We start from the raw sequence: 27,415 nt of genomic DNA on the forward strand, positions 1-27,415 counted from the left end.
GTACTGCACCACTGGCAGAGTCTGGCAATAGTGCCAGAGTAATTGGCCACCATGAGATCGTCCGAGTGTTGGGCCCATGATCCAGGAAGCGGAAAGGTGAGTTGTGAAAGTCTAGACACAAAAGAGCAGCATGATTAATTTGCACTAATACACAGGTACAGAAACTGTGGGGAGACTGAAAGGTATATTAAACCTATGAACAGAGTAGAGGTGATGGCCGTCTCTAACAGCACATGGTCCTCAGTCTTATGACAACGCATTCACCACCACCACTGTACTGCTTTTGTATGTCATGTGTGGCTTCATATTTTTGTGCCTGTCTGTCTAAAATCCTTATTAACTGAATAAAGCAGCGTGTAATGCTGTCTACACTGAATTCTCTGCAGAGCTTTGGTATGGCTTAGTACAATGGCACAATGTATCAGCCAGAGTACTTTTCGTCTTGTTGAACTTTTCTCTCAGTTTCTAGGGAAACATTTTATAGCTCTATATTTATCAGAGTGTCTTTCCAAACACCTCCGCTAACACTTAATTAATGGAATTTTAAAGCTTTGCTCCAACTACTACAAGTTAATAGAGTGCTCACCGACAACAGCTGTGGAACTAGAGAGACATGTATGCACGCAATACATTTACAGGGTGAATATATGTCAGAGGGGGATCTCTCCCTGATCCATCTGTATATCCTCAGTATCCTGGATTGGGAGGTATAGCAATGTTAAATTTTACAATCTGACTCTTTAACAAGGACATTTTTATCTGGGAAGATTTCTTGTTGTAATCTAACACAAATACAGAGTAACTTAAGCAGTAGAATTTAATGCCATATCAGATAGTGCAGTCTTTCTTTAACTTCAGTGCCTCTGCAAATAATCGCAGCTGTTTCTTGTTAAAGATTCGGTGGGGGGAGAGGAGATTTTTGGAGTTTATTGGAAAATATTGTGCACTAGAATGCAGGACTGGAATAGCAAGACCTGCTGTAGGTTAAGATTAAGGGACATTGGTAAAATTGTGAAAGGGCCCCAGGAAAGCAGTAGAAAGAGGCACTGCAATTCAGGATTGAACTGCATAAGCAGGGTTCTGTGGGAGCTCAGGACCTGATTAGCAGTATGGGTCATAGGTCAGGGTTAATAGATCTAGTACAGGTCATGAATGAGTTACATTGACAATGCTGTATCTAGTAATCAGGTCTGGAATATTTGGTAGTGTTACAAGACAAAACTAAAGTGCACTGGCATTGCTGTTAGTGGGAACCTGATGGCTCTCTGTCTGTCTCATATCTACCCACATTGAAGTTAAAATTCCCAGGGCTTTTGGAAAAGTGCAGGGGGACAAGCCCAGTGTTCTGGAAATGATTCTCTCCTAGTAGAGCCAGTTGTAATGTCCAAAGCTGCAGTGAGCTACTGCTGAGTGCAGAACGCCTACTGCAGTGCCTCATTAGTCTGGGAAGTTACTGAACTGGCTGTATCTAAATTACTGGTTTGGAAAGAACATTTGCAATATCTTGAATATGAATGATACCTCACAAAACCCAGTTCTGGTTGCATGTACTTGGCTTATCAGATATCTATGACAGATAGGTCTTTTTATTGGCCTGGTATGGATAATATATGGCACTGTTGGTGGACTGTCTCCTTAAAATAAAGTGCACACACCGTGCATATGGGATTGACACTCATTTGTCTTACCCAATTGAATACTTCCACTATTTATTTTGCCCTTGATATACTGTGGCAATGAATCATTGATTATATGACGTACTGGTCTGGCAAATATTATGTTGTCTGCTGCTCTTACTAATGTGTAGAAGGAGGCCATTTACTACAGTAACTTATCATCTTGCTGCATCTGTTAGCCCAGTAGTTAGCATAATGTGTCCTCTGAACAACAGTCTCTGCCTCTCTAATGATAAGGCCTGATTAAAAATGCCATTCCTCTGAACAGTTGCCCTGGTGTCTTGAAATGATGCAGAAAGTCCTGGGGGAATGAAGTTTTCAGGGGGTACTCAGCAGTTTGAGAGTTAATTCAGTGTAGATCAAGATAAAGATAAAGAAAGAACATTGAGGTGTCTGGGAAAGTGTTACAGGACAGAAAATTGTCTGCATAGCCAAATTTGTGTGTGTTGAAATCTTATAGCAGAACTTTCTTCATCTTTCTGTCATTCTGCATACTCCATCCCCCACTTCCAAAAGAGAGAAAATGTTGTTGACCATGTAAACTCTCTGGGTCAGACTCACGAAGGAGCATGACAAAGGTGTGCTCGTGAAAATGCCCATGCCGTTTTTGCACCCAGCTTCGCCTGAGCTGTTTGTACAAACCAGGTAACTGCAAGCCAAACTGAAGTTTGCAAGCACATATGTGGGCTTTTGAGGGTCCAGTTGTGGGTGCATTTTTGAAGGTGGACTTATAGGGCGCAATCCTGATCTGTTATATTAGTGTAAATCCAGCATAACTGAGAGATTAATTTCACTAAGAATGTATATTTTGGAAAATGTGGCCTTTCTTCTGTGGAAAATGTGGCCTTTTCTTCCCATGACATGAGACTGGCTAAACTCAAGTGCACTATACTTGGGGCACTATAACCTGTTATTTCAAGGGCATGGCCGCAATACTACAACAGCCATTTTCCACCTGTAACTTCTGTGCCTTAAGCGCCTCTTTGCTGGCTATTGTGACAAATATTGGAATCCAAACGTGAACTCCCCAAGGAACAATTGGTGGTGTGATGGGACTTCATTCTTATACACCTTCCCCTTTCCCCAATTCTGTTCTCTGTTACACCCCCCAATGCAACTGGTGTGTGTGTGTGTGTATGTGTGTGCGCGCGCGCGCATCAGGGGAGGGGGGGAAGGCCTGGGTAACCTGAAGACAGAATTTATTCCCATGTTTGCAAGAGTCCCGTATGCTTTTTATACCTGGGAATGGCAAGTCCAGCAACCTAGCCACTACCTTTTCAGGAATATAGTTACAACGGGGCATTAGTCTATGGCTCATATTCATTGCTTACTCAGTCAGAGCCCTCATTTGCTTTGATGGGAATTTCCACTGGCTTGGCAGAGAAAGGCCAGGCGGATCCAGCCAGCTGAGGTTACTATTCTTTCTAAAACCTTTTGAAAACTTTGGACTAAATTAGTCTGGGCTCCTGAACAGCGGGTAGCCCACGAGGGAAGCAGCTGCAATCTCTCCGAAGTACTTGGGCTCACAGGGGCAATCTCTGCTGAAAGAGTAGGCTGTTCTGGCTGGGGAGGGGCAGTCCATTGCCAGCTTCTGACAGTAAGACTAGGGCCAGGTTTTAAAACTGCCCTTCCTTTGCATAGCTTCTTTGCAGAAAACATAGCCTGCTGGTCTCTGCTGCTAGGGCAGGAAGGGAGACATCTGGCCCTGGAACGGCCACTATTAACAATATTGGCTTTTATGGGCAATAATAGCGCTAAGGTGGTCAGGCTGATCTGGCAGCTGCAATGAAGTATCTGCTCTTTATTGTCTGTACTTCAGCTACTGTTCTATGAGCTTTTTCTTTCGAGCCCAAGAGCTTTAGGTCTCATCCAAGCAGCTGCCTTGTATTTTCATATTGTTCGCTCTTTTTCCTTCAAGTCATGCTCAAAACCCTCATTACGCTGTCTCCCTGCAGCAATGCAGGGATCTTTGTTTGAAATTACATCTAGTGACGCACTGAAAACAGCAGTTGATCTAATGGGAGCCTGAGTTTATTGGGAGTTTGTTTCAAAAGCTGTAAACTGACATAGCTCCTTCACCCACCCAAACCCTCTTATTAAATTTAGTAATACAGTTTAAATGGCAAAAGCCAAAAAGAGGAAATGAAGGCTTATGACTCTTGGGAGTTAATCACAAAGTGACTGCAACTGGCAGCACCTCCTTATCTTTTTGGCCATGGGTGCCCAATTTTTTCCCGCCTAAGAGGCACCTTAGCAACTTGCCAGGAGCCTAAGGGCAGCACCTAACTGATCTGAGCAGACTGCAGTTGTGGCCCATGGAGACTACAGGGGCACACAGCTCGCAATGCTTCATCCTGACTCTGGACCCGCTTTGTTTGGCTCTGGGCCTGTCCCTTCCCCAAGGATGAGGATTAAGTTTAAGTGGTTGAGCTTTCAGTGCCATTTTGTATAATTAAGAGGCAGGTCTGGCGTTCACATAGGGCAGGGGTCCCCAACGCAGTGCCCGCGGGGGCATCTAAATGCGCCCGCATCCTGGCCGGTGGTCGAGCATCTGCCTAAATGCTGCCGAATTTCTGAGGCGTTTCAGCAGCGATGCCTCTCGATGATGTTGCTTGTCAGTGGCAAGTGGCGTCATCAAGAGGCGTCGCTGCCGAAATGCCCCAGAAATTCGGCGGCAACGCCTCTCGATGATGCTACTTGCTGCTGACAAGTGACATCATCGAGAGGTGTCACCGCCGAAACGCTGCAGAAATTTGGGGGCATTTTGGTGGATGCTCCACTGCCGCCACGGTCCTTCATCTGGCACCTGCCAGACGAAAAGGTTGGGGACCACTGACATGGGCCAGAGCCAATGTCCATTAAAGTCACTGGAAAGAGTCCTATTCCCTATTCCCTTCAGAGGGCTTTGTCTCAGACTCGTAGTCTAGTATATTGTATATGCCCCTTAAAATTAGTCAGACTCAAGTTCTGCATGCTCAGAGTCTAGATGTGACCTTGATTTGTATTGTCTTTTAAACTTTATTTCCCTGGTCACATTCTGAGTTCCTGAAGAACAGAGGCTGCAGCATGCTCATGAGAAGATACTGTTGGCTAGGGTGACCAGACAGCAAATGTGAAAAATTGGGACAGAGGGTGGGGGGTAATAGGAACCTATATAAGAAAAAGACCCAAAAATCGGGACTGTCCCTATAAAATCGGGACATCTGGTCACTCTACTATCGACTATCTGACCATGATAGAAAATATGATACATGAGTCCTTTAATCTCAAAGCTCCATGGGAGTATGTAGGAACACAAACTCATCTGAAATGCACATCCTCACTTCTTCCTCAATCCCCCAGGCCCTCTTCTGCTCCTGCACTTCCTTCATTGTTTCCTCCATTCGCAGATCTTTACCTCTCATCCTCTATATTCGACAGGCATCAGCTTCTAGTAGGGTTCCAGAGTTGTCTTCCACTCTTGGTACAATGCCCACTGTCTTATTTTCCAGGCTGGAGGAGACCTTAATATCTAAATTTGCTGATCTAATATCTCTATTGGGGAATTAATCTATTAAATACCGTGCCATTGTGGAGCTGCAGGTTGTATCTTCGAGGGTTTCCCTTTACACTTGGCTATGTTTTCTTCTTTTTCACTTCACTTGGAGCAGTTTTCTCAGTCTCTGGCCAGAAATCCTGAACGGATGTTAACCAACATGTTTTAGCACAATTTATGTGCAAGGGGTCAGCTCCAGGCTGTTAAAAATCAAACTTAAAATGAATTCAGTGGGAGACCACAGAGCAACTGCTTGCTTCCTTGTGCTCATTCATCATCTGACCCTGCTCCTCAAACAGTGGTTTTTTTGTTTTCATTTTTTAATTAATATCATCCCTAGTTTACAGATCAGAAAACTAATCTGCAGAATGGTTATTTGTCCAAAATAATAAAGCAATCAATCAGTGCGAGGCAGAGCTGCAAAGAGAACCCATTGCTACCAACTCCCAGTCTTGCGGTTTAACCTGTAGATTATACACACTCATTCACATGATTTCTCTAGAACATGTGTGTATTGTCTTTTCTGCTGGACTAATCCTGTTCTGTCCGATGCTTGTCCCCAGGATCCTTAGACAAGTGATTATTTAGGATAATTCAGGGAAGAGCTCCATTTGCAAAACAATAATAGTGTGAAGAATTCCCTTCAGAAAGGCTTGCACGTCTTTACCAATGTAAATCACAACCTGACGTTCAAAATCACTGTGCAATAACATGCAAAGTAGCCCTTCTTGCTATATTTTCACTCGGGATTGATGGTCCCACTGCCTGTTCTTGTTAGTTGATTTCTCCTCCTGTTTACATAATTTGAGCATGAGATCTGTGATGAGGCTGGTTTGGGAAGTATTCAGAAGGAACGAGTACTAAGCTGCAGGGATAAGATCAAGGTTTAAACAAAACAACAGAGCCCTAGTCCAGGATTTTGTGTCAGGTGGCCGAGCAGGAACAAACATCTGAGCCTAAATGCAAAGGTGGGATTCACTTAGGCAATACAGTAACAAATATATGCTCTGTTCTCTGGCAGATCGCTGACTGCTACCTCAGGCATTTGTGTTGCTGGGCTCTGTTCTGTATAGGCAAGTAGATGGGTTTTCAGAAAAGTAGCAGTATTAGATGGGGAGACTCCTCCTTTTCCCAAAAGGTTTGTGTTGGAACAGGATCTGGGTAGCAGATTGGGTGCAAGGAACGTATTTCGTATCTGTGATGCATTTTCTAGAAGGTCCGGAAATTTGCAAGTCCATTGTGAAGTGAATCAAGCAGCATTTGGTTAACTGGCTGCGTGCACTTGAGAGGCTGAACACCGAGCCCTAGCCATGCAGATGGATCATGCTTTAAAACTCAATAGGACGTGCAGTCCCCTGTGGTCTTCAGAGGGAAGGAGACAAAATAACTTCCTGTCATCATCTTATAATGAATGAGTTGTGAAATGATTTCTATATGGTTTTATGAGGAATATCTCAGATAAAAGACCTTCCTGAAATCAACAAGTTAGCCTCTCTGTGCCAAATCTTCCATTAGCGCTAGTGACAGTGAGAACCAGTTTGATTCACCTGAACTCTTGAAACTGGGAGTCTGTCCAAGAAACATTAGGAGTTGGACATCTGATAGCTGTGTGTGTCCCACTGTGTCCAGAACAGAAACTGGTAGTGAGAAAAACACACACCACAGATCTCGTAATAGCTAAGTTGACACTGTCTTTCTCTTCCTGAACACTTGTTCCTTTAATACCCCTAATTGCAAATGTATCTTGGGAGAGCTGAGCACGACTTTTATGTTTTTTTATTTGAAATTCTTAATAATCCACCTGAAAGATTTCAAGAAGGAGGTGAGCAGAGGCTTCACTCTGATGTGAAAACAAGACCTCAGTGCTGTCAGACAAATTGGTCCAATAAAAGATATTACTTCACCCACCTTGTCTCCCTCAGACAAATTAAAAATAAGAACTGCTATTATTGGGTTCTTATCAATAAATTACCTGGGCGTGGGGCGGGGCGATTATTTTCACAGACTGGCACAGAAAACCGTCAGAGAGGCAAAAGAGCTTCTTCAGCTCAATGACATATCTTGATGTCAATTTCACTAGGATGCATTTCTAAATAGAAGTTGTGACACTGGTAAAGCAGATGCCAGCTCTATAGGTGTCAGCTGAGCACTGACAAATTCATAGCTGGTAACCAGACCAGTTCATCTATATGTTACTATTGTTCAAGATAGGTGTTAGACTGGTAAGGATGTGTTTAGTGTTTAGACTCTATTAAATGCTTGTAAATTGCTGCATGTGTTAATCTCACTTACAATGCCTATATTCCATGATACAAGGTAAAATGTGTTTGTTTTATAATTGTAAAAATGCCTGCTTTGAACTTGTGATCTCAGACAGAAAGAGTGGCTTTGCCACCTCGTCCCCACCCATTTAAGAACATCAGTGAAATTAAATGGTCCCTGTGAAATGTTTCAGTTTTACCATAGTGGCAAACTAACAAAACAGCTTCATAGGTATTTTTCTAGCCAGTTCTAATTTAAATACAGATTTTCCATGTTACAGCTCTTTGTGATAAGCCTGCTTTCTACAGTGTAAAGCTACTATCCTATAACTTGCGCAGCTGAAGTCTGTTATAAAGGATGGAATGGAACCAGGGACAGCTCCAGGCCCCAGCATGTCAAGCGTGTGCTTGGGGCTGCATGCCACGGGGGGCACTCTGCCGGTCGCCGGGAGAGCGGCAGGCAGGCCGCCTTTGGTGGCCTGCCTGTGGAGGGTCCGCTGGTCCCGCAGCTCTGGTGGACCTCCCACAGGCATGCTGAAGCTGCAGGACCAGCGGACCCTCCGCAGGCACGCCTGCAGTAGGTCCACCAGAGCCGCGGGACCGGCGACTGGCAGAGCGCCCCCCGCGGCATGCCGCCGTGCTTGGGGTGGCGAAATGTCTAGAGCCGCCCTTGAACTGAACTCAGATCCTAAGTTAAGGCACTAACCACTGGACCATCCTTCCTCTCGACTTCCATTGGCTTCCTTAAGCACCTTTAAAAATCCCAGCCAGAAGATACTGAAGTGTCTTATAAAGATACTAACTTCATTATAAACCATGCAAAATTATTTCCTTCCCTCAACAAAAATAACTGCAATGGAAATTAAAAGACTGAAAACTACATCATCATCTAAGCGTTGGTCTACACATGGAAGTTTGTACTGATTTAATTTAGTTAAATCAGTGCAACTTTGTAGATTTCCTAACTTAAAGTCACAAGAGTAGCAATTCAATCGTTAAAACTAATACTCTGTGCTTGAGATGCCTCAGTGGGTCTAAGTAGTGCACCCAGTTACAACAGGATACATTAAACAGTACGTTGAGACTGTTCTGTGTATGTACAACATGTATAGTTCAGTTTGTTTATCAGTTTTCTTGTATCTGAATCTTGATTATCTGAAACACTCTCATCATCCAAAATGAGCTTATACCACTGATGTGTATCAAATACATTCATTTCCCTGTTTTTCTGAGATAAATAAGAGACAAGGGTATTTGTGTGTATATCTATATACCAGAGAGAGAGAATGGTGATGTCAGTTAACTTGGTGTAAATGGAGTTATTCTGGATTTACACCACTCCAATTGAGAACAGAGTCTGAAACAGAGTCAGTTATCATCATTCTTGGTCTAAAGAATTGAACAGATTTTGCCTTTTGGGTCTGAGATTAATAATGACAATTAATGGGAACACTGCTAGGAAAAGAATGTGGTTGATTATATCTGATCTAGTTAGCATAGCTGTGTGGTATTCATCTTTTTAATATAGAGCTCTCCGTGTTTTAGGTATACATAGGGGATGGGATGGACAGGAGCCACTTACCCTGATTATACAGAATAAGCACATTATTCTGATTGTAGGTGTACTTTGGTGGGGTTCTCTCTCTGTTTGTTTTGTCCTCTATCTGATTTATTAAAGTGAAATGTATCATTTGGCAGATATCATGGGCGAGTTTCTGAAGAAGGAATCCTGAGCTAGGTATGGGACAAGACATTTCTGAATAAAGAGGTGTCTGATCTTTGGTTTCACCCAATACCTACAAAAAAGAAAGGGATACTGCAACAGAGCACTGCAGCCATCCCCCATGCACTTTATGGTGTGTACAAATAAGGAACACGATGTGCAGTCAGATGTGAGGGCATGTGGGCCAAAATTTTCAAGCTTCAGCAGGTGTAAACAGATGAAGGTCCATTAATTACAAGGGAGTTTTATGCCCATTTACAGCAGCAGAGGATGTGACCCAGGAGCTCTCTATTTCTATCAGGTCTTGAACCAGCACCTTGAATCTGAGAGGTGGGGGGAAATGAACCCAGATCCAAATTTTATTTTTCAAACCCATGTTAGATGCTGATATTTCCCTCTGTAGGTTAATTAGCTAGGGGTTAAATTGCTGTGGGAGCATATGGAGGGCCCCACAGGGCACCAGCCGTTCCTGTACCCACCTGATGTCTAAATGGAGACAGTGTTATTAGCACGTACTTGATTGACTACACATCCCACACAAAGCATTTTTAAAAGCATTTAACTAATCTGTCTTCTTTTCTTGGTACTTGATTCTCAGTGTTAAGCAGCTATTTAAAAGCTTTGATACTATAAGACATCTTAGCTTTTGATCCAGCTAGCTGAACTGGTATGTACAGCTGGCACATAGCATCAATGATTTTCAACAGCTTGGGGCTGGACATAAATTAGTTTCCCAAATAATATGTAAGTTTTTGAGTTTCCTCAGGTCCACCAGGCATGTATACTGCAGCATTATTGTGTGCTGCTGTAGCTCGTCATCTGCAGCATTTATTATTAGTCATTTGGCTGTTTACTTAGCTCTCTCTTCTGGTCCTAGCTAGAGACAACCAGTCTCCTTATGGTCAGAGGTGGATCAGAATGAGCATATCAGCATTATTAAGAGTTACAGTCACTTCTGCCACCTGACACCGTGAGAGGAGGATATACTCCTTCTCCTCCAGCTCTCCAGCTTGGGTTTCTCAGTCATTAAAGACCTAAATGACATGCAAAGAGTCCTGTGGTATCTTATAGACTAACAGACGTATTGGAGCATGAGCTTTCGTGGGTGAATACCCACTTCGTTGGATGCATCCAATGTTGCATCTGATGAAGTGGGTATTCACCCGCGAAAGCTCACACTCCAATATGTCTGTTAGTCTATAAGGTGCCCCAGGAATCTTTGCTGCTTTTACAGATCCAGACTAACACGGCTACCCCTCTGATACTAAACAACATGAGCGTCCCTGGCTGGATTGTGGCTTTTGAAGGGCACATCTGCACTGCAACTGGGTATGTGCTTCGTAGCCTGGGCAGGCAGACGCACACTAGCTTTGCTCGAGCTAGCACACTGAAAATAGCAGTGTACTGTGTGTAGGGCAACTGGGGCTCGCTGCCGGAGTACGTACCCAGGGGGTCCTTGCAGCTCTGTGCTTAGGGGTCTGGCCCAAGCTGCTGCCCATGCTGCCCCCAGCTACACTATGTTTAGGGTGCTACTTCAAGCAGAGCTAGTCTGCGTCTATCTGTCTGAGCTGGGAAGCACACTCCCAGCTGTAGGGGAGAGCTGTTCTGAATGACGTTATTGGTGGTGAAAGGCGACAGGATGAGAGTCAAGAAAAGGTAAAGGCTGTGCAGTGGCAATGCAAGGTTCACCTGTATGGCCCCATCCGGGTGTCTCATCCCCATTACAGAGAGACCATCTGTAATTGTGAGTGACTGGGTTCAGCCTCCTTGGCCTTCTCGTCTGAAACTAGTGTGTAGGTCTGGCCAGAAAACAATAATTCAGTTTCACAAAGTGTGTTGAGGTTTTCAAAATCGGTTTTCATTATGCATTGGAACATACAACCTTTTCTGAAGCAAGACTCTACAGCCCAGTGGTTAACACACTGTCCTGTGATATGAGGAACCCATGTTCGAGTCCCTCCTCTACCTAATTCAGAGCAGGGTTTTTCCTCCCTGATCACTCCAAATGAGGCAGCTCAAGGACTTCATCCTGGGTCTCCTATACCCCAGGCCATACCCTTATCCCTGGGATGTTGAGATTCAGACTCACTCTTTTCCTGGACCTACAAAATTGATGTTTCTGCAAAAATTTTTGGTTTTGACAAAACATTGGTTTCCACCAGGAAAAAGTTACTGAGCAACATTTCCATCAGCTCTAACAGTGCTGGTTTGTGGTGCATACACTAATCCAACAGGAACTGGGCTGAGACCTATTTGGCACAGCCTATGGAATTGATGTTGGATGGGAATGATTTGCTGGTACTGCTGGATGGTGATGGATTTTCAATAGAAAGATACTTGTTTCTGCTTTATCTGATGTTATTTGCTACAGAATAATGTTCTTCATATCCCACTCCGCAGCAAACACCATCCAGTGGAAGCCAGGCAGCCAGCAGTCCTCTCCTGAACTTTCATCAGAAAAAAGCAATATTGTTTTTTCAAATTATTAAGGGAGAAACAAACCCCAAACAAATAAACCAAGAGCATGATTTTATTATTTTGCTGCATGTAAAGTCATTTATTTGTGCCTTGTCAATAATTTAATTCATCCAAATCTGTTTCTAAAACAGAAGTGAAATGTGTAATTCATTTTAAACCATTCGATATGGTCCTGCCATGTGCACAAGCAGGAGGAGGATAGCTCAGGCTGTATAACTCATGAAAATATGTACTGGATTCAGTGGGACACCACATAGCAGAAAAGATATCATGCTAAATGAATGCTGACCTTAATTAATATTTGTGAGGGGTTATATATACTGTGAGAGCCTGACATTTATAGGTCCAGTAATTACTTTTCTATTATAATGTTTCTGCCCTGAGACACAGGTCATTAGTTTACTCATAAAGGAACGCGTCCCAATTTAAAAAGCATTTCCATTCAGCCTCTGATTTTGTTCCTGGAAATAACTGTGGGTGCAAATAACTGGATGCTCATTTTCTTAATTCAAATATGTAAGTGAAATGCAACTGCAGATCCTGAGTGCAAAAACGAGGTTCTTTTAAAAAAAAATCTGGTTCCATACATTCTCCCAAAGCTTGAAGGTCTTTGCGAAATCAGTTATTAACACTAGGTCAATATAGTCCAAGACATCACCCTAATCTTTTCATCATCCTCAGTGAGTCAATGAGGGTCATAGTATATCCTGTTTATAAGGTATTTATTAATGTCCCTGACCACCTCCTGCAGATGCATAATAATTTCTTCCTCTGTATTCTGATTTTTTTTCTCTCCTGTTTTAAAATGGCTCCCAGTTGTCTTTACAATCCCCCACTTTGTCTGCTGTGCTCTGTTATCCTGGAAATGTAAATCCTATTGTGCCTTCATTCTCATTCTCTCCTTTTGTGTTTGCAGAAATCACATTCATTTCATCTTTCATTTTCTCCAAGCCTTAAATTGGATAATAAGTATAGCTGTAATTATTTCACAGTAGCCCACTCTCATGTCTAAAGGCCAGATCCTGGCAATGACTTAATGCAGGCAGACCCCCACTATCAGTGGAGCTCACTGTGGAACTCCTTGGAAGCTCTGCTTGCACAGAGTCCTGCTTCTGTAAGGTGTCCCATTGACTCCAGTGCAGAAGAGCAACATGTGCATTCCCAGTGCAGTATTGATGCCTGAACGATTCTTAAAGATTTTAACCAATTCACTTCCGAACCATTATAACAGCAGGGAGCCCATGGCATAAATACTACTGTTAATACAGCATGACTAATCCATATGTTCTAATTGCTAGGTAAAATATACGAAAGCATGTAGTGTCATTTGGAAAACATTGGGTGTTTACAAGAAACTAGGAACTGAACTTGACAAATAATTATAGAAGACAAAACCCCAGCCCACACTAATAACTAGATATAAGCTTTTACAATGTACTTGAAAAACTGTTTTAGTATCTCCTTGTATGTGGGATTTTGTACATTCATTCAGCATCAGCGTTTCACTTTTTTCCTTAAGTATCCTCTATATTTTTACTAACCAATAATTATTTTGTCTGAACTTCATTCCTTGATAACAGCAGACTCCTCAATCTCCACAGTATTCAACAAGCAAGCATGCTCAGGAAGCAAAATGTTTAGATTTGAGAAAAACAATGTCATGCCAAACCACTGATTTTAATTTACATCCATATCCACTTTTTCCATTATGAAGAGCTTTGAATTACTGTAGTTGCATAATTAACAAATATTCCCATTTGACAATGGGTTATTCCAGAGGCACATGCACAGTAATGTACCATGGTTGAGCACTCATGCTGTGTCTTCAATGATACATGCTTCTACTTATGTTCCCTGAGGGGCACAGTATCACACAACTTGTGGGAATAGTCTGTAGAAATTTCATACGTTCTCCCTCGCAAGTCAAAAATTATTGTGTATGTAGGGAGTGCACGTGGATGTATGCAAATAAATGTGCATTTCTCTGCCCATTGTACATTGTGTTTCTACACTAATGAGGACGCCTGTCTCCTCCCACATCCTCAAAAATTAGAATGGAAAAGTCAGATACTCAGCTGGTTTAAAGAAGCATAACTCCATCAACTTCAGTGGAGCTATGCCAATTTACAGCAGCTCGCAGTCTGGTCCTGAAACAATATCCTGCTAGTCCTCACTTGGAGTGAGCCTCTAACTGTGCCCTTTGGACTCTTGGAGCTCTGCAGATCTGCTTACCTCTTGATGCTGAAACATTGTCTGTGAGATGGCCAGTATTGCCAACCCCAAATGTTCAAAAATCATGAGTCGGTCTCACTAAAAAATATGAGATTGGCTTTAAAATCATCAGATTATATAAAAATAATAGATTTAGAGAGGTTGTTTATTTGCCTTCTGCTTTTTGAGCCTTTAGGGTGCACTGGGGTCACATTTTGAAGCTTTCTCCACAGGCATGAGGATTAGAAACTTACTTTTTCTTCAAGAATGAAGGCTGAAATCATCACATATCCGTTTGACTCCAGGAGCTCAGGCTTTAAGGAAAACAATAATTATCATGAGACTCTCGACAAAAATCATGAGAGTTGGCAACACTGGATTTCCTAGTAATTATGGCTCAGTCCAGGACTCTTTTAGGATTTCCAGAAAATTTTATGACCAGTTAAACTCATATCTTTGTCTTCCATTGTGGGGTATTCCTTTGGTGTCAGTTCAGCCATGATGACTTCTGCAGATGAGCCCAAAGCTGGAGGGGGTTAGATAACAGGTCCATTGCTCTCTTTCCTCTCTGAATTGGTCTGTTCATGGATTAGGAAGGCTAGAATCACAGCAGAAAACTGAGTGACCACCTACTGCCCTGAATGATCCTTGCCATTCCTTACTAGTAAGAACACTCAAGAGCATGTGGCACTCCTACTAGCTGAGATTGTTAACACCTCATTTGCAGAGACAAGTCTACCTACAGTGCATGGTGGTCCAGCCAGTACTCAAAATGTCATCACTCAACACAACTGGCCTCTCCCAGCTACTGCCCAGCATCCCCCCTCTTGTAAGCAGATTCATCACTCCCATTCCTGAGCAAACTAAGTGGGAAGATTGCCAGGGCCCACCTTTCACGTCACCTAGACACTACTAATATCCTTTATGAAGAGCAGCTGGTTAACCCCTCAATACCAGCTAGCAAAGGGTTCACTGTTCTGTAACAGCAGGTCTGGCAAACTCACTACTCCAACCACACTGCTGTCATAGTATTCACCTGAAAAGGGTCTTGCTTTGGAGGTCTAATGGAAGCTCACATTACACCTCCTAATCGTTGTGTGTCATTCCAGCTGCCACATGGAAGACTACCTCATGCTTGAAATGAGGGTGGAGTAATGAGGTGACCCGTGTAGTCCTGGGTACCCCGAGAAAGTGTCACACTTGGAAAGACTGATGCAATGCTAATGAGGAAAGGGATGCTCTTTGAAGAACCTACCACCTCTATATAGCATCACCATGCCTTTAGAGAGTCCACAGCCTGGGTGTCCACCTGAACTGTTCACTGCTTCTGGATGACTATCCCCTAGTGTTAGATTCAGACTTAGCCACAGTGATGCATGGATTTCTTACATCCAGGTTTGACGGTTGTCCTTTTCTGTATCTAGGAGTGAAACCAACGCCTGTTAAAAGCTATAATTGGTTCAGAACCCAGCAACCTGGCTGCCCACTAACACAGGCCACCAAGAGCCCGTTGTCCTCAGGTTCCACTCTGCACAGCTCCCTGGTGAACATTATTAAAATAATTAAAGGTCTCAAAGCCCTCCATGGTCTGGCCCAAACTTCTTGGAAGATCCTGCAACATCAAGGCCTCCCATGACAGCTGCATTGCACTGGGTCAGTAAAACTGTCCCTCACAAGGGTGAAACTCCCAGCAGGTAGGCTCACAAAGATGGAGCTGACCCCAAAGGACGGTAAATGACCACAAACATTGGTACCTTCAGAGCAAAATACAAGGCCCACTCCTCCAGCCTCCTCTTCCCACACCAGCAGCACAAACCAACCAGCTAATGCCTTGTCTCTGCTGAATGTGGAGAAGTGTTCTGATATCATGATGATGGGCACCATATAGGAAAGAAGGAGGGACTGCGAGAGAGATGAAATAGACAACTCTGAAAAAAGCAAACAAAAAACCTAGCACCATGAACAACTATGGCACTGTATAAATTAACTCATCATCATCTTCATGGTGACAGCATGTACTGCCACCCTCTCCCAGGAGAAAAGGAACATCTTTTGTATAGAGATATTCAATGCAGCCTGACGTTTTGTTTCACAGATGCAGCCACTGAGCTACCATTAGTCTATTATGAATACTCCATTCAGGCAGGCACAATTACAGCTCCCTAATCAAGGTGCCTTTGATCACAGTCAGCAACCCCGTTGTTTCTGGCTGCTTTTAGTCCCACTGTGTTCCCAGCAAGTGAGCCTGTGGCTGTAAAACCTGCTTTTGAAGTTGTCTTTTGTTTCCCTCCTAAATATACACCGGGTCTTCCTCTGCTGAGGAACGTTATTAACAAGGTTGGGTGTTCTGACATGCAGTTTTGCTCAACATAACTCGTGTTTGGCAAGTGCATAACCTTCCTCAGCTGTGCATTAGCCATTTGTGGAAGTATCAAACAACAGGGAGAGAGAGTTCCGTGCATCTCCAAAAGAGGAAAATTACCTTGTCCTTTCCAGTTTTGCATAATTCACATCAGACAGGGACTGATTCTCATCAGCTGTTTTCTTGTTCTTTTCTAAAGTGCAGTGATGCAAGGCAGATTAAGTTGTCATAATTACCAGCATCTTTTCTCCTAACACTGTCAGGAAAACCTTTATGTCTATGGCAAATAAATTCTTTCAAATCAGATGTAAATAGAGGGAAGTGGGAGAGGGAGACTGTCAAAGGATAGAAATCAGACGACTTCTTTAACACTCCTTTTATTAGATCATCCACATGATGACTGACGCATAATGGAGGATGGCCTGGGATTGTGGGGTTAGAAGGAAGGAGCAAGGAGTTCAGATTACAGTAATCAGCTTGGTTATCCATCAACAGTCTTTCCTGCTGCCCCCTGGCTCTGTGCAGACCATGGACTAACGAGTGAGAAGTGCAGTAAATAGTAACATTTGTCTAGATTTGAATTGGTGGGTGAGTTTACGGAGGTGGAAAGCTGCCAGGAGCTAGTATTGGCGATGCTACGAGTGGTCTCAAAAGTGGGGCAGAGAGAGGGAAGCACAGGAGATGTGAGGGAGCGTCCATGGACAGAATTAGCCAAATTGCAGCCAGTGATTAAGAGCCATGTGAGTATAATCACAGGGACTAGAAAAACAAAAGCACTCATTTCAGCAGCTGTCCAAGAACCAATGACCCATGGCAGCTGGAAGCACAGCTCCTCAACAAATGCTACAAAACTGTAACTGTGTTACAGTGCAGGCTTGTCAGCATTTTTGAATGGAGCAAGAGACACGTTGGTGATTCTCTAAGCCTTAATTGCCCTCACTGAAGTTGCGCCGAGTTCAGTAGACATCGTCCTAATTAAGTGTCATTTCCTTCAGGTGCTAAATAAACCCCATCCTTGCCTTGGGCATACGTGAAAGGTTTTTAGTTCCTAATTGGCAAAATTTTCCTGCTGAACCTCACCTGTAGTTAAATTTGTCCCTCTGCACAGATTGGTGAAAACCTTGTCTTTATTGCTGTTGAGGTTTCACTGGCACCAGCATCCAAAATCTCCTCTTCCTTGGGTAAAAGACTGCAGTATTCCTGCTGCTGTAGCTACCATCTGGAAAGCATACAAAGCTGTGCTGTTAAAAGCTACATCATCACATGTTTTCTGATGGGTGTGTGAGAGGGAAATATTGGGGGTGGGGTGGGGTGTACAAAACTAAGGGTTGCTTTTACCCCAGCTCTAGTTATAATACTATGTTCTGCACTTGTTTTGTAACCTAGCTTAACTGGCTGCAAGACAGTATAACCAGTGGTGGTGTGGTTAAAAAAAAAAAAAGAAGTAGTAGTGAATAAACTAAACTATATTTCCCAAGTGAGAAGTGGGTAAACTCTATTTACTAGGTTTACCCTCGACTATGCTACTGAGTATAATACCTCTATGTAGCAAGTATAAATGATTTGTGATGAAGACAGAGCATCTTTTCGCCTTTCTCCCTCATATACTTATAAATATTTTCACTCCAAAAACTTGCTAAACTCAGTGTTGAGGGCGCACAGGTATTATTTCTTGATAAAAACACTAAAAAGCAAGGAATTCCTAAGTTAAGACAACACTCCAAGCACTAGCCTGTTGCCATCATGACACTCCAGCATAGTAAAACATTAATATCCTCTCTGCCACACTCATGTTCAATTCAGCAGTGCACATCAAAGTACTGAAAATTTTTCAAAATGAAAGCTTAGATTGTGGAGCATGCACTCAGTGACAACATAGATTCCATGATGAAGATATTTGGTAATCATTAGAAAGAATATGGAAGTGGTGTAACCAGTAGGCTTGGTACATCAGTAAAGTTTAGCTTTTGCTAACCTAGAAAGGAGTCAGTTAGCAAATTTCATAAATCAGAAATGTATTTAGTAGATATATCCTAGAAAAAGTTACCTGTGAAGAAACAAAAATTTTGAGGGACCATTTAAAAACTATTATGGCTCAAACTAATTGGCAGATTTTCAATTATCTGAAAATTCTCTCAAAATTCATTCTGTATTTTAAATCTTCCTTGTTCTGTACATTAGGGGAAGATACACTATTTTATTCCTACATTGTGAAGAGGTTTTTCCTGCTCAAACCCCTGGCTCAAGGGCAAATATTAATGTAATCTTAACTTAGCAAATTTTTGAAAACTTTTCCAACTTTAGAAAAATTACAAGGTGGCAACAGTAAAAAGTAAAGGAACAATGACATGGACACCACTCCTTCTATTGTAGTGGGGAAAAAAGGAATAAAAAGAGTGACTAAAAGGAAAAAAACAGAAACACAAAATTTCACAATTCTAAAATTTGAAATTTTCAGTTTTGGTGAAAGAACTGAACATTTTGAAAATAAGAAAAAGCTTTTCAATTAAAAAAAGGTTTTATTGAATTTTTTTTTTCAGAAAGTGCTGAGCACCTACCTATGTTAACTGGACCTTTTTTGTTCCAAGTTCAGCACCCAAAAAAATAGCTCTCTGTGATCAGTTTATTTAGCCCCACGGTCAACAAGAACAGGCAGACTATTTGCAAATATTCTACATATTAACCTTTCCTCTGAAAAATCCAGAACACATACGTGTCCCATATCTTTTCCATAAGCAAGAAATTAATGTATTTATATATATATATGTACATGTCTGGTGCAGAGGCAGATTTCAGAGGAAACTGTGATCAGAAAGAGTTGTTTAAACACATGCATCTGCCTGAAGTTATTTGCTGAAAGTTTGTGGCTCAACACACCCTCATTTTCCCTGCCCTCCTCTGATGCATTCTCTTTTTATGGTTTCCAGTTCGAGTGAGGGGTTCAGCGTGGCAGAGAAGATCGCACTGCTCACCTTTATCTCGGCGGTTATACTCATGGCCATCCTGGGGAACTTGCTGGTGATGGTGGCAGTATGCAGAGACAGGCAGCTCAGGTGAGCCAGCATGGAAGCCCACTCAGTCCCCTCCTTTAGGAGAGATTTTACGAGGACACGGCAGGGTAATTTGCAAGGGGGGCAAAAAACAAACCAAGCCCAAACCCAGACAGCTAAGAACATAAAACATTGTGATAAAGAACGCTCTCTCCTTTCTTCTCCCCACCACTGAAGTCATGGCAAAGTCAGACTCCAAAATTGTTCCCAATGTGTCTGGCCTCAGATTTATACCGCAGAAGTGTGATCATTTTATTATCCAATCATTATATTTTTAGCACTCCAGGCATCAAAAACAGATAAATCACTTGCAGAAAGCCAAACAGGGGAATGCTGGAGAAGCATTACAGCGCCTTCCCTTTCCTATTCCAGTTCCTTTTAAACAAAACATGTCAGAAAAATGCAGGGAGCAGGAGCCGGGTCTGTCACAATTAGCGTGTTACCAAGATGCAGCGGGGCATACAATGGGGTTTACAAAGGAGCCTAAAGAAGTGAGGCACCCAGCTCTTAACAGACATTTGGGCACCCTCTGAGATTTCTTTCAAAAACCTCAGCCAAGACGGGACATGCTTTCTCTAGTGATAGTTGATAGCCTTTGGATTCTGCGATTGTACCTCCACGCACATGAATAAAAGCACTTCAAATCCACATTTCTTCCATCCAAAGCCCCACCTGTCCCAGCTCTGCTAATGCAGCTCTACCCTGACGTGCAGTACTTCCTGCTACTCCAGCCCTGAGCTTCCACACAGCTCTGCCAATGAGTCTAATCATGTAGCCGTTACCTTTTTCAACTGTCTTCACTAAAAACTGAAAGAAAAATTCGAATGAGTAATGATTAACATGCAGGTAATAAAATTAGAGACCAAGTTTTATTAAACCCTATTAATTCTCCCCGTAGAACAGGTTACCTAATAGTGTACAACTTATGAAGAGGACAAACAAGTCATACATGTGGACTTTGCTTTCATGATAAAGCCTGCTGGTTATCTAGTCTAGTGAGACTCATTGGACAGGGATATGGTAAGCCGAGTGTTTCCCCTGCTAGAGTAATAGCTGGGGGACCTGCTGATTAGCAATTCGTCATCTGACTGTCGGCTTCTGAGAGCTCCCATCCTGATACTGACATGTTAGCTCTAATCAGGCTGCGTGCAGCGCTGGAGGTGCTGAGGAAATTCTGTGTGTTTCACAAAAGTCTCCTTCTCAGTCCTCCCCCAACTTCTCCTTGGGCATTTGCTCTCCTTCCACCTGTCCTGCATGCCTTAGAAGACATATTCCAGTCAGTGTTGTCATCAACCCATTTCCTGAAAGCCCAGATCTTCAACATTATCCCATCAGAAGTTCCTATTGGGTAATGCTCATCCATCTCCTGGAAGCCCAGGGCTTTTATGCTGTTACTGTTCTGCCCCATCTCCTACTTTGCTATCATCTTCAGATGGAACAGGGCTTCCCCAGAAGCAAAATGACTTTTCTTCTGAAATTGAAACTCTTCGCAGGTTGCTAGAGCCCACTTTCCTTAGGGAATAACAGGATGGGAAAGAGAAGAAGGTGTGTTTAAGAGTACAACTTTATTGCAATCAGAGGTGAGACTGCAACACTTGCAGACATGTCCGAGCTAGGTTTGATCTACCTAGCACAAATAACAATAGCAGTGGAGCCGTAACAGCATGGGTTAACTGCTCAAGTACATACCAAGGATCCTGGGTGGGCTTGTACAGTGCTGCTGTGGCTTCACTGCTGTTAGTACTTACACTAGCTAGATCAAAGCTAGGTTGGGTAAGGCTAGGGAGGAGGGGGAGGGATAGCTCATGGTTTGACCATTGGCCTGCTAAACCCAGGGTTGTTAGGGTGCCATTTAGGGATTTAGGGCAAAAATCTGACTGGGGATTGGTTCTTCTTTGAGCAGGAGGTTGGACTAGATGATCTCTTAAGGTCCCTTCCAACCCAGATATTCTATGACTATGTCCTGCGGTCACACTTCTGACTGAAGCGTAGACAGCCCTTAATACACTCTGGTAGCTGCAAAAGATGAGCCTTGATTCTTTGTGACTGCTTGAGAAATGAGTGGTTTGAGAGGGGCACACCCAGGCTTGATACTTTTTTAAATATTTATGGTAAGATTAGTGGGATAAAGAGGAAATCAAACATAGAGGCTACAGAGCACAAGGAAAACAAGAGAAAATGTTGGGGCTTTCTTAACTTTTATTAAGAACCACTGAAAATGCACTCAACTTGAGTCTATTTGTATGTGCACAGTGCTGCATTCTGCACACACAGAATGGAAAGTGGTGCATATAACATGCCAGTTTGGTCACACAAACAGGCATGTGCATGTCCAGTTGCATCTTTTGTGTGCACAGGTAGAAACACCCATACAGTCATGCAGGGACCTTCTGAACAATCATCCCCCAAACCAGCAAAGTAATTAGGGACAACTGTTTAAAATAGTTCAGAGGTAGGTTAGAGGACCGTTTAGTGAACAGTTGGGTCTATCTGCACATGGGATGTCCTGCTTTGAAAAGTCCCACTGAAGTTTTTTTAATATATGTCTTGTAGGAAAATCAAGACCAATTATTTCATTGTCTCACTTGCCTTTGCGGACCTGCTGGTGTCGGTGCTGGTGATGCCCTTTGGAGCTATTGAGCTGGTTCAGGATAACTGGATTTATGGAGAGATGTTCTGCCTGGTCCGAACATCTCTAGATGTCCTGCTCACCACAGCATCAATCCTTCACCTGTGCTGTATCTCCCTAGACAGGTATGAGCAGAAAGACATGTACAGGTACATGTTTTTGCCAGCCATTTCTTTTGTCATGATGGACATCACTAGGTCTTAAGAAAAAGTAACGTATCCAAGGGTTCTTTCTCAGCTCAGAGGCATGTATGAATATGTTGTATAATGTATAGCACAGCTGTAAACATCTTATTGTAACAGCTAATGGAGAGAGCAAACTGAAGCTTCATCAGTGTAACAAGAGTTGAAGAAAGGTATTATTTATATTGAGTGAGCTCATCACCGCTGGTGTAAATTCTGTTGACTTCAGGAGCTGAGGTTCTGGCTCAGTATCTTTCAAGAACCGTGTCCTCTGTTTCTTAAAAAAGAGATATTTAAAACATGTATTACAGAAGAGATTCCCAGCAGCCACAAAGGGCTTTTCCTTCTTGGTGCAGCACTTGGTACACTTTTAGTAGGAGTTTGTCTTCTTTTGAAATATCAGGTATTGGTCTGGAGGCTGGATTTCAGACCTGATTAGCAACTAGTTTGATTTATTATAACGAATCTTACATCACCAGGCATAGATAAACCAAATTACTATCCAGCTTTATATTCATGATGCTGTCTCCTTGACATATGTTTAAAGTGAGTTCAGTACTACTATTTCTATTATTAGCAGCTGTATAACCAGATGAAAATTATATTAATGTATGATATATTTTGGCATATTATTACTAGATTGTAGAAAAAATTAAACAGCAGCACATAATGTTTATAATGCTTGTTATTCCAAGGCATCCATGGTCACTTTTAAACTTCAGTTGTGGTGATGGCTAATAAGTACAACTGGTTTAACAAAAAAAAAAAAGGCAATTTTTTTGGTAGGATATTTTGAAATATTTTTGCTTTTTCAAAATTTCCTGCAAATAAATTTTTTTTTCTACAAAAACGAAAAATAAACTCCTCCCTAAAAATCAAAACTTTTTTCACTGTCATTTTTTCTCCAAAAAGTATGTTTTGATTTTTTATTTCCATTTGTTCATTGAAAAACTACCATAGATTCGTTTTGACCTCAATGAAGAATGTTCTATAAAAAGTTTCATTGTGGTTTCATCAGAAAATGTTTTGAGATTTTTTTTTTTTTGGACCAGATGTACTAATAAGTAAGGGTGAAGTTTTACATTCTAGGTTCTGAGAAGGAGAGAGGAACTTTTTTTATTTTAATGACAACTAATATTTAACGTCAGCTAATTGTGAGGACAACTAATATTTATGTAGTCTTTTATCCAAAGATTCCAAAGCCACCTACACACTTTGCAAGATATTTAATACGCTGAATTCACCACTAAAATGCGGCTTTTCTTTGGGGTGGGACACAGCAGCTGTTTAACACTACACAGCAACCCCGTGCAACAGTTCAGAATGGCAAGTGAAGTAATAGTGTATCTGAATGAAATGGAAGAGGATATTTTGATAGCCAAGACATATTTTCTGTCTTGGAACACGACCTGGAATTCAAGATAGCTGGCCTGTGAAAATGAAGCATTAAATCTGAGGGTGCCACCTGAGACGTTCATTACCTCAGGGCGGTTCACAGGCTTCCATTTTTAGCTGATTATCAATCAAGCAGATGTTGGGCACTGAGCTGTGAAAATTGAAACTCCTGATAAACATTTGCCAAGTTAGCGAGTTAAATCCTCCAGCATTTAATTAAACCCAGTGGGTCATACAGACATGAGAACATCAAGGCCATTCAGCTCCCTCCCGAAAAAAGTTCTGAGACAATCAACAGTGAAAAGGGATCTCTCCTCACTGTGGGTTTCTTGCCTCTCTTTGAAGAGCAAGGCCTTACTCCTTTAATGTAGACCCCAGGCTCTTGTGTCTACTCCACAAGAGGGTTAATAGAAGAGTTAACAGAGTGAAGGGGAGTCAAAAGAAGACAATTGGAAGGTAGCATTTCCTCATCCTAATCTAACAACTTCTCTGTGGCAACTGCCACCCTTACTCATATGATGGAAAATACCACAAATAGAGTATCACAGAGTACTGGGGTTTGGACCAGCACAAAGAGAAATGGGAGCTCAGTAGTACCACTTTTTGGGGCACCGATCTGAAGCTCATCATTAAAGATGGGGTTAGGGGGGGATGACAGACTTTTTCCAATCACAAGGCTGAAGCGCAAGCACTGAAACCATGTGAAAGTGATGGGTACCACTAATTTGGCAGTAGATGCAGAAGATGCTGTTGCAGTACAATAATTCAGTGCAGTTATTGCATATTGCAGAGTGTCTCTCTGTATGTTTATTTACAGTGCTATTGTTATGTGTATTATGGTGATATCTAGAGGCCCTAGGATCAGGCCTCCATTGTGGCAGTTATGTACAAACAAGTATAAAGAGCAAGCCCCACTGGATCTCTGGTGAATTCAGTCTGATGGGGCCTATGAAGCAGGGACTGTACTTCATTTTTGTACAGTGCCTAGCTCATCAGATACATCTGCTTTGGGACTGTCCATTTGTGTATTCATTCTGAAATGAAGTACTTCAAATAACTATCTGAAGATTTAGGGTGAGAGAGACAGAAATACTCAGCATGGGCCTAACTCTGTTCTGGTAAAACACTCATTGACTTCAGTAGAAACAGACTAGGCCAGTGCTCACTTCTTTTGAAAACACCACCCTTAAACATTATGGAATGGTGCATCCTGACCCCGACTGAACTACCAGAACGAGGGCCTCATCTTGCATGGTAAAGATATCCATCAGCTTCCCATTGGCTTCGGTGAGATTTGAGGGTACTCAGCAGTCCACATGGTAAGGTCATCAGAAAGAGGACCATTCTATTTAAATAATCAGCCAAAGGAACAGAAGGAAAAAGGCTTGTACTTCCATGAGACAGTTAGTATCTTGGTTTTGCAAATTTTATATAGTGTGGTTTTCAACCTATCACTTACATAGAATAGTCTTCTTATTCTTTTAGAATTTAAAATAAATTTTAATAGAAAAAGGATATATATATATTCCTGGTTAAAGAGTCAAAGTTGCCTAGACCAGGTGCAGAACTGATGGAGAGAAATGAACCATTTTGGAAACCTTGGGATTTGCAAATTCCAGGAGCTGGATGCCACCCTAAGTGGATGGGCCACAGTAAAATCATTAGAAAATCTTATAACCGTCTGCTTATGAACTCACTGGCAGTTATAAACTGTTATAAACAGCAGAGCCCCAGGAGAAATCCCATAATATGTAGTCACAGGGAAATATTAGACTAAACAGCAGTGTAATTGTTTGAGAAGAACCAGAAGGCACTCAGAAACTAAATGAATTATGATTGCGCTGAAATTCTATCCATGTTTGAGAGTTAGGACATAGAGATGCAAAGACTGAAACAGAAGGTCACAGCTCTTCTCCTTTCTTTTTGGTGTTGTCAGGCTGGTCACTGCCAGATGCTAGGCTGCTGTTTCTGGGCATGCACTCTTTCTCTCTTGCCCTCCGTACACGTGCTGCTCTGTGTACAGTGTGTGAAGTGCTTTGCTCTGAATCAGAGGGAGGTGAGGAGAAGTAAGCTCTCTAGGCTGGCTGCTGAATACAGTCTGACACTGGTAATTATCACAGCATTTATCTGCCGCTCGATGCCTTCATGCAGAGAGACTGACATTTCCATGGCACAAGTCCTGTGTCTGCTGAGAATTACAAGTAATTCTCTGGCATTGTAATTATCTTGGTTCTCTTTTCAAAATGACTTTAAATACCTGCTACAGAAGTGACCACTACAGGCTGTACCATGACCACAAGAGCACTGTGCAATGCTGTTCTTCTCCAAAGGTACTTGGACTTGCCATAGGATAATGAGATTTTTTCTCTCTATGCATGACATATGCCCCTCTCCCTCCCCTTAGATCTCATTATGGAATTCACCTGGAAAGTTACCTGGTCTGACTCCATGGGTAAAATCCTGACCTCATTGAAATCAGTGAGTTTTGCCATTGACATCAAAGGGGCCAAGGTTTCACTTAATATTTTTTACACAACATGTCATGTGTCCCAGTGCGAAGGGATTCAATAAAACCTGTGCTCCCCTACAGTGACAATCTCATCTGAGAGAGACTAGAGGACATTCTGGCTTGTGAGGAGTGGAGAATTCATAATCAAATTAGTTGTTTTTAGCTGTTTCCATTCAATGAGATTCTACAGAGATGAGACTGTTATTTATTCTGTAAAAGTCCCAGTCCCAAGAATAACAGCTGTCAAGCTGAAGAAGGACAAAGTCACCTATTTTAGTGAGCAGATCCTCTGTGAGAGGATGTGTCAGTATAGCCTTTCCACCTATAAGAACAGCCAAAGGAAATCACATGGCAGTGGATACTGGAGTCCTCTCCATAGTTAGGTTCGCAACACTACTGAGATGCATCAGACATCTCTGGCCAGATACGTAAGTTTAGTGAAATGCAGATGAACTATTCTAAACTGCCACAAGTAAAAACAGTATGGAAGTGAGTCAGGGAAAGCAATTTGCTAGCCCTCTCTCCTCAGAGTAACCTTTTTCTAAGTCTCTCTTTTCCAGTCTTCTCCCTCCTCTAGAGAGGAGTGATGGAAGCTGAATTTTTGTATTAAACTTATTACAGCAATTTAAAAAATGTAGCATCTTTCTGCTGCACCCTCTTCGTGCTGGAGTCATTTTAAAGCAGATTGGATAATGCGCCTCAGAGTGTGCTGCAGGGAACACTCCTGCATGGCAGGTGGATAAACCAAAATGACCATATGAAAGTATTTTTCATCTCTAATTTCTGTGTTCCTTTGTGTCGTGAGACTTTCCTTCTTCATTATCTGCCATCATCTACACTGTAGTTGTGTGTCACTGACTCATCAATGTGATCTGGCAGCTTTCCGGAAATCTGGAAATTCCCATATCCCCAACCCATCTGTGCTACAATAGGCAATGGTGATCCAGTGCACAAAATGCCATTTGCAGATTAAAAAGCCTGAAACCATTCATGCGCCCCAGGCAAAATGATTAAAGACCAAAAGCACATTAACTTCCTCATGAGCATGTCCATTCAAGATTTGGATATGAACGTCGACTTCTTATTTGGCTTATCTTGTACACAGATCATTGATTAAAATGAATCCTCAGGCTTCCCTCTCCACGTCCCATATTAGGAGTTTGGACAGAAGAGCAAAGGGAAAGCAAAGACTGCCTTAGGACCCCATCTACACGAGGAACATGTGTAACTGTGTTTAGGGTATAACATGGTTACAGGGGCAGTAGTAGTAATGGTGTTACCAGCATAGTGCCAGCTCTCCTTGCTCAGGGGATATTGTGAAAGCACTGCAGCAGGGCTTCAAGGAGTGTTTTAAACTCCCTAGGGTGAAATCCTGGCAGCAATGAAGTCAATGGCAAAATTCCC

The 27,415-nt window shown here is 42.3% G+C and overlaps 1 protein-coding gene across 7 annotated transcripts in view; it reads left to right on the forward strand.

Annotated features, from left to right (window-relative positions):
• The window catches only part of HTR4 (5-hydroxytryptamine receptor 4), a 230,268-nt gene that overhangs the window by 92,892 nt on the left and 109,961 nt on the right, over positions 1-27,415 (forward strand). For all 7 annotated transcript variants that reach the window (XM_030573399.1, XM_030573396.1, XM_030573397.1 and 4 more), the window contains 2 exons: positions 19,174-19,299; positions 21,850-22,050. In XM_030573399.1, the coding sequence (XP_030429259.1) occupies positions 19,174-19,299; positions 21,850-22,050 (327 nt within the window). The remainder of the gene's footprint in view (positions 1-19,173; positions 19,300-21,849; positions 22,051-27,415) is intronic.

This window comes from Gopherus evgoodei, chromosome 8, assembly GCF_007399415.2.
Source record: "Gopherus evgoodei ecotype Sinaloan lineage chromosome 8, rGopEvg1_v1.p, whole genome shotgun sequence".
NCBI lineage: Eukaryota > Metazoa > Chordata > Testudines > Testudinidae > Gopherus > Gopherus evgoodei.